The 17,703-nt window shown below is 36.3% G+C and overlaps 1 protein-coding gene across 3 annotated transcripts in view; it reads left to right on the plus strand.

Annotated features, from left to right (window-relative positions):
* Nucleotides 1-4,654: 4,654 nt before the first annotated feature.
* The window catches only part of TAFA5 (TAFA chemokine like family member 5), a 331,427-nt gene continuing 318,378 nt past the window's right edge, over nt 4,655-17,703 (plus strand). For 2 of the 3 annotated variants that reach the window (XM_039345918.1, XM_039345919.1), the window contains exon 1: nt 4,655-6,018. In XM_039345918.1, the coding sequence (XP_039201852.1) occupies nt 5,898-6,018 (121 nt within the window). In that variant the 5' untranslated portion in view covers nt 4,655-5,897. The remainder of the gene's footprint in view (nt 6,019-17,703) is intronic. The other variant, XM_039345922.1, reaches the window with a different exon arrangement.

Raw genomic sequence — 17,703 nt, forward strand, 5'->3', positions numbered from 1 at the left:
AGCTTACAGACAAAGAAACACAAGAATTTTAATGAGATGAAGATGATGATCCACCGAATACTAGTAAGGCAATAAGTTCTTTAGAAGCTGGTTAAATGGAAACAGAGGGCTCACATAGATTTTTCTTTTTTAACCTTAAAGTTTTAATAAATTTCTGCATATAAATCAACTGAGAATGTGTGGAGTGGAAAAGATGGAAGGAAAATGAAAAACTGTGTAAGTTTTTTTTAAAGAATTGTATACATCCCAAAAGAATATCAACCTGCCTTTTCTGTCTTTTTCTGAATTATTATGGTGCTCTCATACTCAACTAGAAATTTAGACTGGATTTGGCATTTTTCCCACCTTTTGACTCTTTTCCAAAGACTTGAGATAGGCCAATGTTGCTATTTAATAATATTAAAGGTATCATAGAAGGCTGTAAACTGTTCACAAATTCATTAATTAATTCAGGAAGCCACAGTCCCACACAGCATGAACAAGCGAGATGATACCTCCCGCCTACCAGCCATTTGGAAACCCGCCCTTATTGACAAATGACTCCCTAACACAAAAAATGATACCAGACCCACACTCACAAAAACCACACAGGATGTCACCACCACACATCCACGCAAAAAGCAAACCCAAAGCCACACAGATGATGAGGCACGACCACAAACCAGAAGCCAGACCACAGCTGCATCATTAGCCACTTTAAACCCGTCCAATCCATACATGAAGCAAACTGACACCCCCCATGAAGATGAGGCACGACCACGAACGCGAAGCCAAAAAATAGCAAGGCAGCCCAAAATCTTAAACCCACCTGCAACTCAGACTAACCTGAGCACAACCAAACAGAACACTCCCCCAGCCAATCAGAGCACAGCCAACCCCCCAGCCAATCAGAGCACAGCCAACCCCCCAGCCAATCAGAGCACAGCCACGCCCCTAACCAATCAGAACACACCTCCACCCAATCAGAACACAGCAAGCTCCCACCCAATCAGTTCATACCCCCACTGGCAGTTAAAAGGAAGAAACAGCTAAGACCACACATTGCTGCTCGAAGCACGAAGCTGAAAACACCAGCCTGAAGATGACGAATGGGACTTCGTCGAAACGTCGCCAAGACACTTCCAATTTTATGCGGGAGAAAACCCGAACAACCAAAGACCTACATACAAACACCCGTGAAAACCTCAGAAAACATACACACACACACACACACACACACACACACACAAAATATTTCCGGCTGGGCGTATAAGACGACCTCCAACTTTTGAGAAGATTTTCATGGTTTAGAAAGACATCTTATATGCCAGAAAATACGGTAGCAATGCTCACTGGAGAAGCTTAATCTTCCTTGCTCAAAAATGTTGGGAGGGAGGGAAGGAAGGAGATTGAAGGGGAAAGGAAGGAAGGAAAGAAGGAGAGAGAGATTGAAACATCGCCAAGACACTTCCAATTTTACGCGGGAGAAAACCCGAACAACCAAAGACATATATATATATATATATATATATATATGCAGTGTAGTTTCATTCTCTAAAGAGATTTGTAAATATCTGTTTCAGACAATGCATTTATGCATTTATTATTTTAAAATGAGATTTCATTCCATACTTGTTGGACCCTTATTTCGTTAAGATGAAGATGATTTCAATCCATTAAGCAAATATCCAACAGACTGTTCCAAAAACATGCACAGATTGCCTGGGAAGAGGAATCCTTAATATTCAGTAATGCATCTGAACACCTACTGTTGTATTAATGGAGCTCTATTTCCATAATTTTCTCTGGTTGAGTAAAATATAGAAAATCGAAATTTCTTGAATACAATTTTCCTGCCAGCTTTCATGCCTTTGGTTTTATCATTTTTTTTTCCTATGAAGACAGTCTCCATTTATCCAGAACTAACTTGCTTTTTATGGTAAGCTTAAATCAAAGCACAAACAAATATTTACTAGATGCACTTACAGCATAGAATAGTCGGCACCCAGACCCAAATCCCTATGATTTTTGGCCCAACAATGTCCCATGCAAATACCCTCCTTTTTCCTTCTGTAAGGCAGCCATTTAATTTTCAACCTTGTCAAAAGAATAAACTACTTATAATAATCTATTGTTTATTATCACAAACCTATAAAGAGTTCTTGATTTGCTCCAGTAAAAATAAATTAGGCTGATTTTTTTCAGATAGTTCTATTTCCTGTACTATAGGATTAAATCATGACCAGTAAGGTTAAAAGTCAATTTTCATATCTAACCAATAGAACTGAATGGAGCTTAACATTAATTGTATGTGCTTAAATACTTCTGAGTATACCAAGCTTTGTGGTTTACTGTAATTATTATTTTTTCACCAATGCTGCTGAATTTTGTTTTATTTTAGCTCAGTGGAATTGCATTTTTAATGTTTTAAACCTATTTTTGTTTGGCAAATTCTTTCTGTGTCTTTTGTGAAAGGAAGTTTTTTTTAAACTGTTAAAATATAATAAGCAAACATTGATTATGCCAAGCTTCTAATTAGTCAAAGTTCATGGAGGTTACTTCTGTGAATATTAGTGAAAACAAATATATAAGCAATTCAAGTGCTTTGTTACCCAAATCTTGGATTATTTACCTAATCTGCACATCTATGATGAAAAATATAAAACTAATATTCATTTATGGAGTGTGGCCACAGTAAGAAGAGATATTTCAGAATATGTTTAGAATGATTGCAACAGTAGTAGTATACTGCTGATATGACTGACAGGTTTTTATGCCCAAATGAAAGTCTTTTTAACTTCAAATATTTTGCACAATACTATATACAAACTATTCATTCTAATGAGCATGGCATCAAAGCATAGGAACAAAAGAGGGACAATTCTAAATGGCCAAACTGACCCTAGCACTAGGGTACATATATGAGTTAAAATAAGATTTATGAACTTTGTAGAACTTACTTCTAAGCATATAGGTTGAGAGATACATTTGACTGGATTAGAACTGCCATGATATTATGTTAATACTTTTTTGTTGCAGATTTTCTTTCCCAAGTAACAGAACATGGAACTGTTGCTTCGTTTCCCTTTTCTGTTAGATTATTTCATCTGGCCTATAAAATACACAAAAAAAGTCTATCAACAAGAATGGAAAGTCAAACTTGGAACAAAATCCATTGCCCTTTTGCACATTTATTAGACCATGGCTAGAAGTAATCTTATTAAATCAATAGTGCAGACCTAGAGCGACTCTTCAGAGTTAGAAAATGCGGAACAGCTAATGTCCTTAATAAAAGGCAGGCACATTAAGGTCATGAAGTGCCTATCACTGAACACAATGGATTATGACTGAAATACAGATATGAACCCTTAATTCCTTAGATTAATATTTCCTCTACAGATGACGCAGAACACAGCCCTGTGCATGTGTGTTAGAAGTTTCACTAAGTTCGCTGAGATGGGCTTGAACCCAGCAAATTTGCAAAGAACTGTATTCTTAATCTTAGCTGTTCCCTAATGATGATTTAGGTTAGCAATCTTTTTTTTTTTTTTAGATAACATCTTATCTGCTCCTTAAATTGTGTATACGGGTATGCGAGCTACAAAAGAAAGTACTATATTGTTTAATACCTTTAATTCTTATGGACACCATAGCAGAGAAGACCAAATAAATGGTACTACCAAAAAATTATGAGTATTTGCTTCTGCCCTTATACACACCCTGCAGTATATTGAATTGACTGTGGAAGGTGAGATATCCTGTTATTCTTTTAACTGCTTATGGGATTTGGAGTAATGGACTATAAACACAGTGCAGCAAACTTCTTCACCTCAAAGCATCCAAGCAGAAGGAAGCAATGACTGCCCCTTTTTTCTGTCAGTAGCAATTGAGGTTTGCTGATGACTGCAACACTTGGGGGTTCTTCTGAAATGTCAGGGCATAGTCAATTTTGTTGGTTTGTTTGGAAATGGGCTGAATGGAGCCCTCAGGACTGCAAAGGAAACTTCCCAGGAGGAAGGTAGGTGACAAGAGATGAGGTAAAGTAGAAGCTCCTTCTAGAATCAAATCTCCCTTTTTAACCATGGAGGGCAGATGTAAATGAACGATCCTGGGACAGTTCTTCTTTCCTTTTACGATGCCCAGGAAATGGACAAAGTAACGGCGGCTGCCTCCAGTCTGCTGCCCCCTAGCTCCGCAGTCTGGAAGTGGCTTTGCCCAGGAAGCAGATAAGACGGCCGCAACGTTCCTCCACTGCAAATGGGACGGAAAAAAAGTCCAAGGTAGGAGAAGGGAAGAGAATTAGCAACCCAACTCTGACTCGTAATCGCCTCCTCAGGATGCCGACCGTTGCTGGGCGCGATTTCTCCCGAAAAAAGCAAAGCGGCAAACAAGCTGGTTAAAAACAGGGCGCTCTTCAGTCCTCTGGGGGAAAGGGGCAGCTCTTTAGCATAAGCTTTTTGGTAATGCCTTTTTTTTTTTTTTTTTCATTTACCATCGCTGGATTTATGTCACACCTGGAGTTTTGCCTTCGAGGGAGGAGGCAGGGGCAGCAGGCTCTTCTGAAGGAGCGCCTCTTTCTCCCTCACTTTTGCGGGATGGGGGGGGCGGACTCCTCACTCCACCGCACTCCAGCCACGAAAGACCGCAGCAGAGGAGGGAGGCGCGGGACGACGAACCGGGCAACAGCCACGTGCCAAGCTCCGAAGCCGCTTGCGGGCTGGAAAGCGCGCGCGCGCCCGCCCTCCGCGCGTCAGCTTGGGTGAGGAGCGCGCGCGAGGCGGGCCGGGGGCGGCGTTAAGGGGGGGGGCGTCGGCCGGAATCCCCAACGCACCCTCGGCAAAGGGGTGGGAGCTGAGTGCGTTCCGCCGACGGGACTGGCGACCAGAAAGAAAAAAGGAGCCGCCGCTCTGCAGACGGGGAAAGCGCGGGGTTTCTACTGCGGATCGCTACGGAGCCCAAGACAACGAGCGGCTGAGGACTAGCAGCAGCAGCGGCGGCCAGCCCGTCCGGCCAAGGTGGTCAAGCTGGGTGACGCTGCCCTGTCCGACCCGAGGGGAAACGAAGGCGTCGTCGGGGGCTGCGGAGAGCGAGGCGGCACCAGTGGGCGGGCTTGGCTAACCTCTGCCCTCAAAAGGGGGCGACCTCTGCCGCGCCGGCCAGGCTCCCTCCGGACGAAGCTACGAGTGCTGAGGGACGGGCGTGAGAAGTTTGTCGTCCGTGGAGGAGAAAGCGGCCAACCTTTCCCGGGACCCTCGGCAGCTGGTCCGCGGCTCCGGCTCTCCCTCACCGTCCCCTCGCGCGCTCCGTGGGATGCCCCTGCCTGCCGTACCCTCCTGGAGTCCTCCCTCCTTCTGCGCCTTCGGGTAGCGACCTTTCCTTCCCTCCCTCGCCCGGGTGGGTGGCCGGGCGGGCAGCCCGCTTGCTGGGGCGCGCGTGGATGCGCGCGCGGGGGGGGCGCCCCCTCGCTCGGGACTTTGCGGGAGGGTTCGCCACCAGGCACCAGCCGCTCCTCGCCTGGGCTTCTGCTGCCGCGCCCCGTCTGGGATCTTCCCAAGGAGCGAAAAACAAAACGCCTCTTGGGCACGACGGGCTGCTGGAAGGGTTCATTGAGGGCAGCCTGCTTGCCTGCCTCCTTTCCGCCGCTCTTAGAAAGGAAAGTTCGAGGTCGTTGCCAATGAATCTCTACCTTCGAAGGGGAGGAGGAAAAACTCTGCTCTAGAGGCTGAAACAAAATGTCTTCTGGCTTGCCTGGGTTGAAGATACCCCTCTGGACACCCCAGGATGATTGCTGACAGCCAAATTCTGTGGTCCTTCTCTAAGATGTTTCTATTTGGGATTAGGTGTGTCGAAAGGCGAGGGAGACCTGGCTTGTGAAACTTATCTGCTCCCCCCCCTCTTTTTTTGGCTTTGGGGGACTTATGGCTTCAATGGCTCCATCTCTTAAGCGAAGCAGTAGGAAAGATGCCAACGTCCTGCCGAGTGCATCCTCAACTTTCTGGGCAATCATGATCTTAGTTGGGCTTTTAATTGCCTACTGCAGTAAGTATAGATTCAGCAGATGACAAATCCGCTTATTTCTTTGTATTTGACTTTCTTTCTTTCTTGACTTAAATGGACCACATTAATGTAATAGGCCAGGCTGTTTCCAAAGAGCCACTACATATTCGTATTAAACTAGGTTAAAAGCAGCATTTTGTATTAAACTTAGTTAAAAGCAATGCTTGCTTCCAAATGTTTTGGAAATAATTTGTAATTCCTACCACTTTTCAGAAGCCTAACAACATATGTGAATAGCAGTGCACTCCAGATGTTATATATTTATTTATTACTACTTATATTTTCTATTGTTCTATTATTGGTGCATATTTCTGTCTTTATTATTCTCTATGTCCCAGTCTCCTCTTCTCATACATTAATGCTTATGGTGATATTCCTTAGTGATAGAACTTGACCCTATATTGCAAATGTTGCAGTATCACAAAGCATCCTTAGTTAAATTTATCATCTGTTTTGTTGTAGCTTATAATCAGTAATTTCTGAGATTCAGAAGTATTAAGTACCAGAAGATGGAGTTTACAAGACTGTAGAAATTACTTATTTATTTATTATTATTAATAAATAAATTTGGTTTAGAAGCTTTTGACCATTGTCAGAGTATGGAAAACATGTATTTTAAAATATAATCCAAATGTGATTTAATAAAATGAAATATACTTCTTAGCAAACATGAATTTGACAGAATTTATCATTGATAGCCATAATACACATTCCTCAATGGAGGAAAAGGATCTCATGTTGACTTTTATTGAAACACAATAGATTTGAAATGCAGTTTCTTTATCATAACTGAAGTTTGATAGTTAGTGAATTTTAAATCTTTTTAAAACTAATAGCAGTTTATTAAGCGTTCTCTATTTGTGATTATTACAAAACTTTCTGAACATTGCTACATCAATGCAATTTTCTTTTTAAGGTAAGGACAGGATTCTTAATACTGAGTTTGTGTTTAAAGTTTAGTGTATATTTCTATAATATAGAATCTTCTAATTATCAAATTCTGCATGGAAGATCTCATGCACTACTCTGGGTTAGATAACATTTTAGTCTTCAAGTTTTTGTATTTAATAAAATATATGTTCAAATACTGTTAAATTGTGTCTTATATAAATCTCACATGTGAGCGCACCATATGTGTAACATAATGATACAATATTTCTTGTCAACTGACAATACTTTTCAATAACTTTAAAATATATTATGGCATTGATACTTTTAACATTTGTATTTAGGAAGGACAGCACTGTTTTTTTAAAAAAACTTCTGTATTATAATTCTTGTTTTCATAGATTTTTGTCTACTTGCCTATCTCTCTGTTAGCCCAAAATGCAATCTCATGATTTCTAAATAATGAATTTTTAAATTATAACTAAATTCTTTTTTGCAGATCCCAGGTTAATCTTTGCTAAGCATGATGAATATATATTCTGCACAACTCTGAGCAGAGCATTCCCTAGCTTAAAATATGCAATGTCAAGACACTTCACTACTTTTAATTATTTCAGTATCTTAATAACTGAATGTGCAACTTTGACTATGATGACATAATTCACATGTAATTTAACTGCCACACTGCTTAAAGACCTTTGTAGTAAATGACTTTTAAATTCAGAAGAATACTAGGAATGAAATATGGTCAAAATTTATGTTAATGTAGTTTCTATAGAATCCTATTATCTTTAACAGGAAACTTTAAACATTTTGATTACAAAATGAAAATGAGTCATTTGTTAACAACACTGTTTTTTATAATTGAAATGGAAAGATAACAAACATTTCCATGCCTGTACATATATACCTGTGTTCATTTTTTAAAATACAGTTATGTGCTATGGATATAACACCTTTAATCCAAACACTCAGCTAAACTGACAGCAAAGACAGGTTTAAAATATAACTGAATATAATGGATCAGTGAATATTTTAAAGTTTGAAGTAAATTTCAGAATGACTTGACATGATGTTTCTCTTCCTTGCCCTTCTTTCCCTATTAAAATATGTTCTTATAGAGGGAAATGTTTTGTTTTTATGAGACGATAAACATATTTAGCATGCAAAAAAAAGCTCTCTATTAACATATAGTCTGACTCCAGGGTGCTTTTGCTTTTTAATTATCAGAAAATAAATTGTTTATTTTCTTTGTTTCTTGTAACATGAAGGATGAGGAAAGAATTATTTTCTTTCCTTAACTCTTTGGTTTATACTTAGGGATAGTAGCTCCACCCAATGGTTGAAGAAAATACCTGTAGGAAACCAATTAGGTTAGTTGCTATAGCGATAAAGCTTTATGGGGCAGCTGTTTGGGAAAAAAGATTCCAAGTTCTTTTAAAGTGATGATTGAAATAAGAAAGGAATAACTGTGGTGAAATGCTATAAACTGAATCCATATAAGTTATAAAATAAAACACTGCCTTGGAATTTTACCCTAGTAAATTAAGTCTATCAAGCCTCTAGAATTGCCTGGTATGGCTGCTGTAAAACATAAAGCTAGACTAGCTTGGCTAACCTAGTTCAGTATGTTTTGTACTGGACTATCTTTCAGACATTGTTGAATCAAAAGCCATGTTACTCAGAGCCATTAATAGGCTGAATGCTATTCTATTTTTCTACCGATTCATTTAATTGATTTTATAAAAAAGAGTATTTCTTGCAACACTGTTATTATTTGAAATATATTGATTGAGTTTTGAGAGAAGGGTATTTTTGTGGCTATAGTTCGGAACTTCCCATAGGAAGATTACTTTGATTTGTACCTACACTAATTATCTTTCTATCATGAAGCAACATTAAAAGCTAAAAATGGGAGCAGCAACATACTTTTGTTTCTGAATTCCATTCTGAAAGTTTTATTATCATGCTTTTAATGTTTAAAATAATGGACTTTGAAATATTTTGGATGCTCCATTTGCCACTGGTACAAGACTTGAAATATTTGGAGTGTTTTGCCAAAGAGACAAAGGCAATGGGAACTCAAAACAAGGGTTCTCCTGTTTTAGTTCGCATCTTTATTTATTGGGTGGTATCCCATTTAGAGTTTTATTTACTGATCAATTTATACAAAAGCCAGCAAAGTCAGCCAAGACTTTTTTTTAAATCCCATAACATACAATGAAAGCAAAAAATAGGAATGCTTTTATATAGAAACACAAACAGGCATAAAACTGATGCCAACAGTGGATTAAATTTTGCAAACAGTCCACAAATGATTTAATAGGAATAATATATTTTTTTAGCTATTGACTTGAGGATTGACTTGTGCCTATATTCATTACACTGTTGTCAACTTGCTTACAAAAAAGCAGCCCTCAACCAATTGCCATAGCACAATTTTGCATTTGGCAGCATACATGAACACAAAATACAGACAACAGGAAAGATTACATTATAATCCATGAAGACTAAATTTCCTACTGGAGTGTATCATTGTAAAAACCAGGTGACCATCTATATAGGATGAACAAAAATTAATTTGCATATCTTTTCATGAAAGAGCTGTGCTTTGGAATTATTGAAAAAAGTTATAAATATACTTGATATAATCAATCAATTGGTATTCATCTGTAGCTAGTCTCTTTTGCCCTAGTCTTGCAGGATCATCTTTGTTTAGTTTCTCCAAGGAAATAGTAAAAGTTAGCTACTATTACATATTTGTGTTTCTTTTTGATCTGTTCCAGCCAGTTCTGCAAGAATGGGACCTGGGTTTCCATTAGTAGCTAGTGCCTCACAAACATCTATCACTTGAAGAGGAGAAAAGCCAATTGTGGGACAGAAAACATCAGAACATGACGAATAACATCATGTCTTGTCCTGAATTTGGAGAACATGGGATGTTTTGCTTTCAATTTGGAAATGTAAAAATAGCCATTTCATCTTAGAATGTAGTACAAGCATTTCTTAATTTATCATTGTTTTAAAATGTATATTTATATTCTGCCCTTTGCTACGTCAGTCTCTTTTTAATATTTATCTGGATATGTGTTTTTTTATTGACCTTTTACCATCCTGTATAGAAAACAGATAATAATAAATATATATATTGCAATTACCAGAGCAGAATGGAATAACTTAGGGTTTCCAAATTGAAGGGGTAAGTGGTTAATGTGGGACTTTGAAACTAAAGGAGAGATATTAATTGTGCAGTGAATTAAATGTTCGCAAACAAATCAAAGAATGGTATAAATAATATTACATCTTATGTTAGATTCCTGATACTTACCTAAATAATAATTTCTGGATGACACTTATGTACCTATACTAAAAATCTAATGTTTCGAAAGAATGATGTTAGTTTAATTGAATAATATTTTAGGAATATGTGCTGTGTGTAAATTATATAGCACATTGAATGACACTGTATTTGCAACACAGTTGTTGGATAAGATACTTCTATCCATCTGAACAATTGAAAAAGAAACTATCCAATTAGTAAAAACTAACCTATTCTCACAACTTACTCATTGTAGAACAGTCAATTTTCAGAATTTTAGATATTGTTTTTAGTACATATAAATTAATTTATCAAAATTAAAACAGCCTGCAGATCGTCACTATTTACCCACTAAGGAAGGTGGGTAAATGCTGGAGACAATTCTCCGTTAGAATTTATAAGGTTTATATTTTGTGTTATGGAAATTATCTTGCATTGGGAATCATATTAAAATAGTAGCTTAATACAATATATAAGAGAATGTTATAGTACAAATTTTAAACCTGTTATCTATCTCAGACTGTATAAGCATCTACTCTTTAGAACAATCTTACCCCTCCCAAAATGGCTCTGCTAGTTTTCCAGAAAGCTTTTAAAAATGGGGCTTTTTCCCTAGTGATAGGGTGAGACAATAGACAAGCCGTTTTCCAGGAGATAGAGTGTATGTTTAACCTTAGCAGAATGTTGTTATTATATGTTGATTATGGATTCCACTTCATTTTTTTTTTCTTTCATTTATTAATATTTTCAAGAATTTACTTGGCATATGCCAGAATTACAATTATGCAGATATATAAATCTTTTAAATAAATAAATAAGGATGAAAAAGGATGTACATTTCTCTCATGTTTTGCATATTACATTGTGTTTTCATTTTCAAAATGGTGCTAACAGCTACAAGCACCCCACTTTAAAGACAGGTTTAATGTAATTGTTGCTCCAGGAATAAAACACTCCAATAGTTATCATTGGAGTTTTGGATGAACTGTAATGCATCGGAATAAGAATAAGCCTAGTTAAATCCCAGTCTAGTGTCTCCTTTCTCATCTTTCCCTATTGCATAGCTATAATGAAGAGTTCAGAAGCTTTCATTTGTATTTTTGATTCTATACCATGCCATTTCATGCAGACCCTACAAAATGCAGATAATTTTGATTATAGTTTATTTGAACAGACACATTTCTTTTTTATTGGCTTGTTTCAGAATGGTTTGGGTCATGATTTAGAGATTGCTAAAGTGCAATTAATGTAAAAATAGAAGAAAATGTTTCTAATGGCCTTATTTCCTCACTGGAGAAGAAGCAAAAATGTACCTCCCAAGATTTATTTCAGTTAATTCCAGGGCTTTTTTTCTTATAGAACGCCCAGAACAGAGTTCTGGCACCTGTTTTGGATGGAACCTTGTAGGGTAGGCAAGTGTGTGACGGGTTGTATGACGTGTGTGAGTTCTGGCACCTTTTTTTTTTTTTTTAGAAAAAAAGCACTGGTTAATTCCAACTAGATAAATCTTTGGATTATGTTTACATTCAAAATGCAACCAATATCGAAAGGAAGTTTGTGAAAATATACTTGATTATATTTCTGCAACAGTTCATTTTGCTAATGGAAATAATGGGGAAGGGACTAGACTTAACTCTTTGTTATTGACACAGCATGTAGCCAGAAACAATATAAAATATAAATGTTTCCTTCTGAAAAATTACCATGATTATCCTTTAATAAAATTTATATTATATATCATTATGTCCCTTTGCACAATTACAATATTGTTGTTGTGTATATATTACTTTTTAGATAACAGGGTTCATTTTCAATCTTTTGAATATGACTTATTGTACATAATTAAAAATATAGTGATCAGTTTATAATAACAGAACAGAATGGCATTATGAAGCATACATATTTTAACATGTTTTCTTCTTTTTATGTTTTTAAAGAGAATACATTTTAATTAAAAACATTATTTTGAAAATAGGGATCTTAACAAAAAACATGTATGTCAAACTAATGCTGAAATCTAAAAAAAAACAAAATAGCAGATTATATAGCAATATTTAATCTACTATCCAAGGATAAATATGAAGAAAAAGTCATACAACAGAAATTGCATATTTACATATCCATTGAAATGTAGCATATAGAAAAGTATTGTGAATATATGCAAATATTGTTTTGCTTTGCCATTGAATTGCAAAAACAATACTGTCATGCTTTTGTATTGGGCTAATAAAATAAAACTTCTCTAGATCAGAGGTTAACATTTCTAGAAAGATTTGCATCTTAACATGATGTTTCTTCAAATACAATGGACATTGCCGTTTACCAGGTTTTCATTTTGATATATAATTCACCATTAAATCTAATAACATCAAAATAAGTAAAAGTGTTTAATGTTGCCATTCCAGAACCAAATTTCAGGATATAAGCCTGTTAAATTCAATGAAATTTATATTTGCATAGACACATAAATATTAGCAATGTTAGTTATTTATCAGATTTTTATGCTGCGAAATGTTGTGACTCATAGTAGTTTACAACACTTCCTGGTAGTAAGCATCATGTAAATCATGGCCTAGTTTATTAACTAAACAGTATTAAATCATGTAAACCATGTAGCTCCCAATGGAACTTCATCTACATGGAGAGAAGCATACAATGTGGTACACCAAGATTCTGTCTCAGGCCCAGTGCTCTTCAATAGCTTCATAAATGACATAGATGAGGTGATAAAAGGTGAATAATCTGCAGACAACACAAAGCTGAGGGGAATTGCTAATAGGTTGGAAGTTAGACCCAAGATGCAGACGGATCTTGACAATTAGTGAAATAGGCCCTATCCAATAAGATACAGTTCAGGAAAAACAAAAGGCACAGGAATAGAATAGGCAGTACCTGGGTCAATAATAATAACAGGATCTACGAGTCCTAGTAAACCACCACATAAGTATGAGCCAGCAGTATGCTGCAGCTGCTAAGATAACCAGTTCTAGGCTGCATCAACACAGGGATAGCATCAAGATCACATGAAGTGATAATATGCTCTAGTCTATACTGTACAAGTGAAGCTACTCTTGAGTACTGTATCAGGCTCTGGTCACCAGAATACAAAAAAGATGCTGAGATCCTAGAAAGAATGAAGAGAAGACCAGCAAAGATGATAACGTCATATGATGAATGGTTAGGGCAACTTGGTATGTCTAGCCCAGCTGGCTGAGGAATTCTGGGAGTTGAAGTCCACAAGTTTTAAAATTGTCAAGGTTGCAGACCCCTGGGCTAACCTATCAAAGAGAAGGATAGGGATAACGTGATAACTTATCTTCGTGTACTTGAAGGGCAGTCACAGAGATGTGGGATTCTCCAAAGTATCAGGGCTGGATAAGAAGAATGAGTGGAAGCTTGTTAAAGAGAAATCTTACCTGGAACCAAGAAGAAATTTCCTGAAAGTGATAGCAGTGAACCAATGCAACAGCTTGCCTCCTGGAGTTGTGGATGCTCTACTGCTAGAATTTTTCCAGAAAAGATTGGACAATCATTTCTCTGGAATGATATAAGGACTCCTGCCTTGCCAAGAACTTCAACTAGAATTATTCCAAAGTCCCTTCCAGCTCTATGATTCTATGAATGATTGGGATACAGAGGTATAAATATTCTGTACTTACAAGCACAAAAATATCCTATAAAAAGTGATTCCAGGAATAATATTACTGGTTTTTTTTTTCCAGCCCGCAATTTCAACATCTTGCCTATAGTGACTGATGGAACAAGGGGTTTTTTCCCTATGCCTCTAACGATCATTTTAGTCCTAAACGTATTCAAGTAAATCATATTCAAAGATTAATTTCTGTATTATTAATCTCAAATTTAACTTGCTTATTTAAGGAACTGTAAGTAAACTTCTAAATAAATTGAGAATGTCAGTGAAATAGTTATGGATATACTGTATTAAGATAATTTGTAAAATATTACTGCTAAGTTAGTTCAGAGACAAATAACTCTCTCTATTAAAACAACAATAACTATTTGAGAAGACGAGATTATTTCTTGCAGGTGTCCTCTTCCTTTTTTAAAATCAACCTTGAGTGCATTTCAAATTTTAATAAGCAGATAGTACTCAGACTGATTTTGGAGAGGAATGCAATTGATTTTATTTTTTATTTTAAAAGACCTCATATATTGCAATATAGCTGACAGATGCTCACCAAGAGTCTCCATTGCCAACTATATCAAGAATTCAGCTCACTTAAAACTCACTGACAAGTGTTCTTTGGAACAGTTAAGTTCCATGAGAGGTTCATTAACATCTGTCTTCTAAACAAATATGTGCATAAGTAAAGCACATGAACCTTAGTCTAGTGAAACTCTTTTCACATAACACAGATAGGTACTTATCTTTGCATAAGTGAGAGACTCTGATGGGAAGGATTAGTCCTTGTAAAACATTCCCGCAGTTATGCTACTTTACACACTTAGCTTAAGATGTCAAGTTAAAGTCAAGATGCATTTTCGCTGTCATTTGAATTTCATTGATAATGCAGTTTAGAGCATAGGACTGGATTAGACTTTTTTTTTAAAAAAAAAAAATTATTCATAGTACAATTAAAACAACAATGGACAAACATGACATTCCAGGGTGAATTTTCCTATCATAGTACAAAAATTTAATACATTGTTCTTAACCTCTATATAAGCCTCATCTTTTATACAATACAATTATATATGCAATTATATGTACAGTTATGTATATCTTTTAATTCTACCATTAGCTTGAAATCCGAGCAGTTCTTAATTCATACCAGCGGTAAAATTTGCCCCAGATTTCGAAGTATTCGTGTTCCGTTTTGTCTTTCAGAATCATTGTAAGCCTGTCCATCTCAGCACATATTAGAATTTTATGCAGGATCTCTTCTTCCGTTGGGGTTCCCTTGTTTCTCCAATTTTGAGCAAAAACCAGCCTGGAAGCCGTTAAAATGTGTAGCATTAAATAAAGTACGCCTTTGTCATGTTTTTGCGTAGCTAAACCTAATAGAAAGAGTTCTGGTTTTAGTTCTACCGCTTGCTCTAATATTTCTTCCAACCATATTTTAATCCTGTTCCAAAAATCACAAGCTCGCGTGCATTTCCACCACATATGATAGTAAGTTCCACTTGTCAAATTACATTTCCAACATTTAGGGGAAACATTGGTATACATTTTAGACAATCTTGTGGGTGGGAGATGCCATCTATAAAACATTTTGTAAAGGTTCTCTTTGTAAGAGGTGGCCAAAGTAAGCTTCTTGTTTCTTGCCCATAGTTCTTGCCATATGTGCAGATCAAAATTAAGACCAAAGTCGTTACTCCAATTCAACATAGTCACTTTTACTTGTTCCTCGTACATTGCCTGATCTAGCAAATAGTAGTATAATTTTTTTTTCTCTTCTTTTTTTATTGAAAGTTTTTTAAATTTTACAAAACAAATCCCCTCCCCCACCCCCCCCCACCCTCCCATACCCTCCCCCACCTCCCCAAACCTCCCAAACCCTCCCCCAACCTTCCCAGAGCTGAGTACAGGCTTAATTAAAATTTTTCAGAAAAAGAAAAGAAAAACTTAAAGCACATATAAATTCTAAACAAATCTAAATACATTAAATTAAATAGGTTATCTTCTCTAAAAAATAATAATTGCAATCATTAAACACATTATAATATACTCTAAACATTTTCTAGTATCATACTTATATTATTATCCATCATTCTGTATAAACTCCCTCCAAAACACAAATTTAAACATTACTTTCTTTGAATATCTATACCTACAATATAAAATCTAATCTCTCCCTCTTTCTTTATCCTAGAACACAAAAATAAACATATAAACCTTCATTATACCATTAAAACTAAATACTCTTTGAATACTTAAACTAAATACTTAAACTTAAACTTCTTATCTAAGATTTTCATTCAATCTCCATAATCTTCTCTCCTATCAAAAAAAACCTTAAAAGACATATAAATCCTAAACAAATCTAGGTACATTTAATTAAACAAGTTATCTTCTCTTAATAATAATAATAATAATAATAATAATAATAATAAAAAAACCCAATCATTAAACACATTATAATATACTCTGAACCTTTTCATATCATACTTATGTTATTATCCATCATTCTTTATAAACTCCCTCCAAAACACAAATTTGAACATTACTTAAAACATTAGAATTCCCTTATACACATTTAAATCTTTACCAATAACAAATTCCATCCACAATAAACACATTCCTTATCAGTCTCTCTTGTCCATAAACCATTAAAATTCCCTTATACACATTTAAATCTTTACCAATAACAAATTCCATCCACAATAAACACATTCCTTATCAGTCTCTCTTGTCCATAAACCTCAAAAGAAGTGCTTTGAAAACTGCCCTTAAAGCTAACTCCAAAAAGTTTGTAAATCTTGCTTCTCCCACAGACTCAGTACTCTTTTGAATACTTAAACTAAGTACTTAAACTTAAACTTCTTATCTAGAATTTTCATTCGATCTCCATCCTTGTCAGTCTCTCTTATCCATAAATCTCGAAAGAAGTGCTTTGAAATCTGCCCTTAAAGGTAGCTCCAAAAAGTTTATAAATCCTGCTTCTCCCGCAGACTCAGGAGCCAATACTTGTGAGGCTTCCTTAAACTCCTTCTTCTGTTGCTCTTTTTCTTTACGATTATATGTTGCACGAGTTGTCCTCTGCTCCTTCATCTCGACTTGTTGAGGCCCCTCAAACTGAGATTTCCCATTTTTCATTAATATAGGCTCTTCAGACTGCAATTCTACCCTTAAAGGTTGCTCCAAAAAATTTATAAATCCTACTTCTCCCGCAGATTCAGAAACCAATAGTTGTGAGGCTTCCTTAACCTTCTTCTGTTGCTCCTTTTCTTTACAGTTATATGTTGCACAGGTTATCCTCTGCTCCTCCATCTCAACTTGTTGAGGCCCCTCAAACTGAGGTTTCCCAATTTTCATAAGTATAGGCTCTTCAGACTGCAATTCTACCTTCTTTTCTTCCAAAGCTTTAAACTTAATAGATGGCGATGAACATACCCCCAGGACCGAAGTATAAAAGTCTTTTGCTTGAGAAACAGTATTAAGTCTATAACATATCCCCAGGTAATTCACCACCATTCCAATCGGAACATCCCATCTGAACAAGATTCGTCTCTTTTTAAGTTCATCTGCTAAAAAAGCAAACTCCTTTCTTCTTCTTAAAATTTTAGATGGGATCTCCTTTAGAATTATAACATCTTGTGAAGCAATTTGAAATCTCTTCTTATAAAAAGCTTGTATAATTTCGTTGCACAGGGATCTTTTCCCAAAGTAAATTACCACATCTCTTGGCAAATTTTTTTGCACTGCCACCACAGAGTTAACTCTAAATAATTTTTCAATTTCACTAAGTATTTCCTCTTTTTCTTTATTCAAAATCACA

The sequence above is a fragment of the Crotalus tigris genome, unplaced genomic scaffold (assembly GCF_016545835.1).
Source record: "Crotalus tigris isolate CLP2741 ecotype Arizona unplaced genomic scaffold, ASM1654583v1 scf7180000017987.690289119674:8195010, whole genome shotgun sequence".
NCBI lineage: Eukaryota > Metazoa > Chordata > Lepidosauria > Squamata > Viperidae > Crotalus > Crotalus tigris.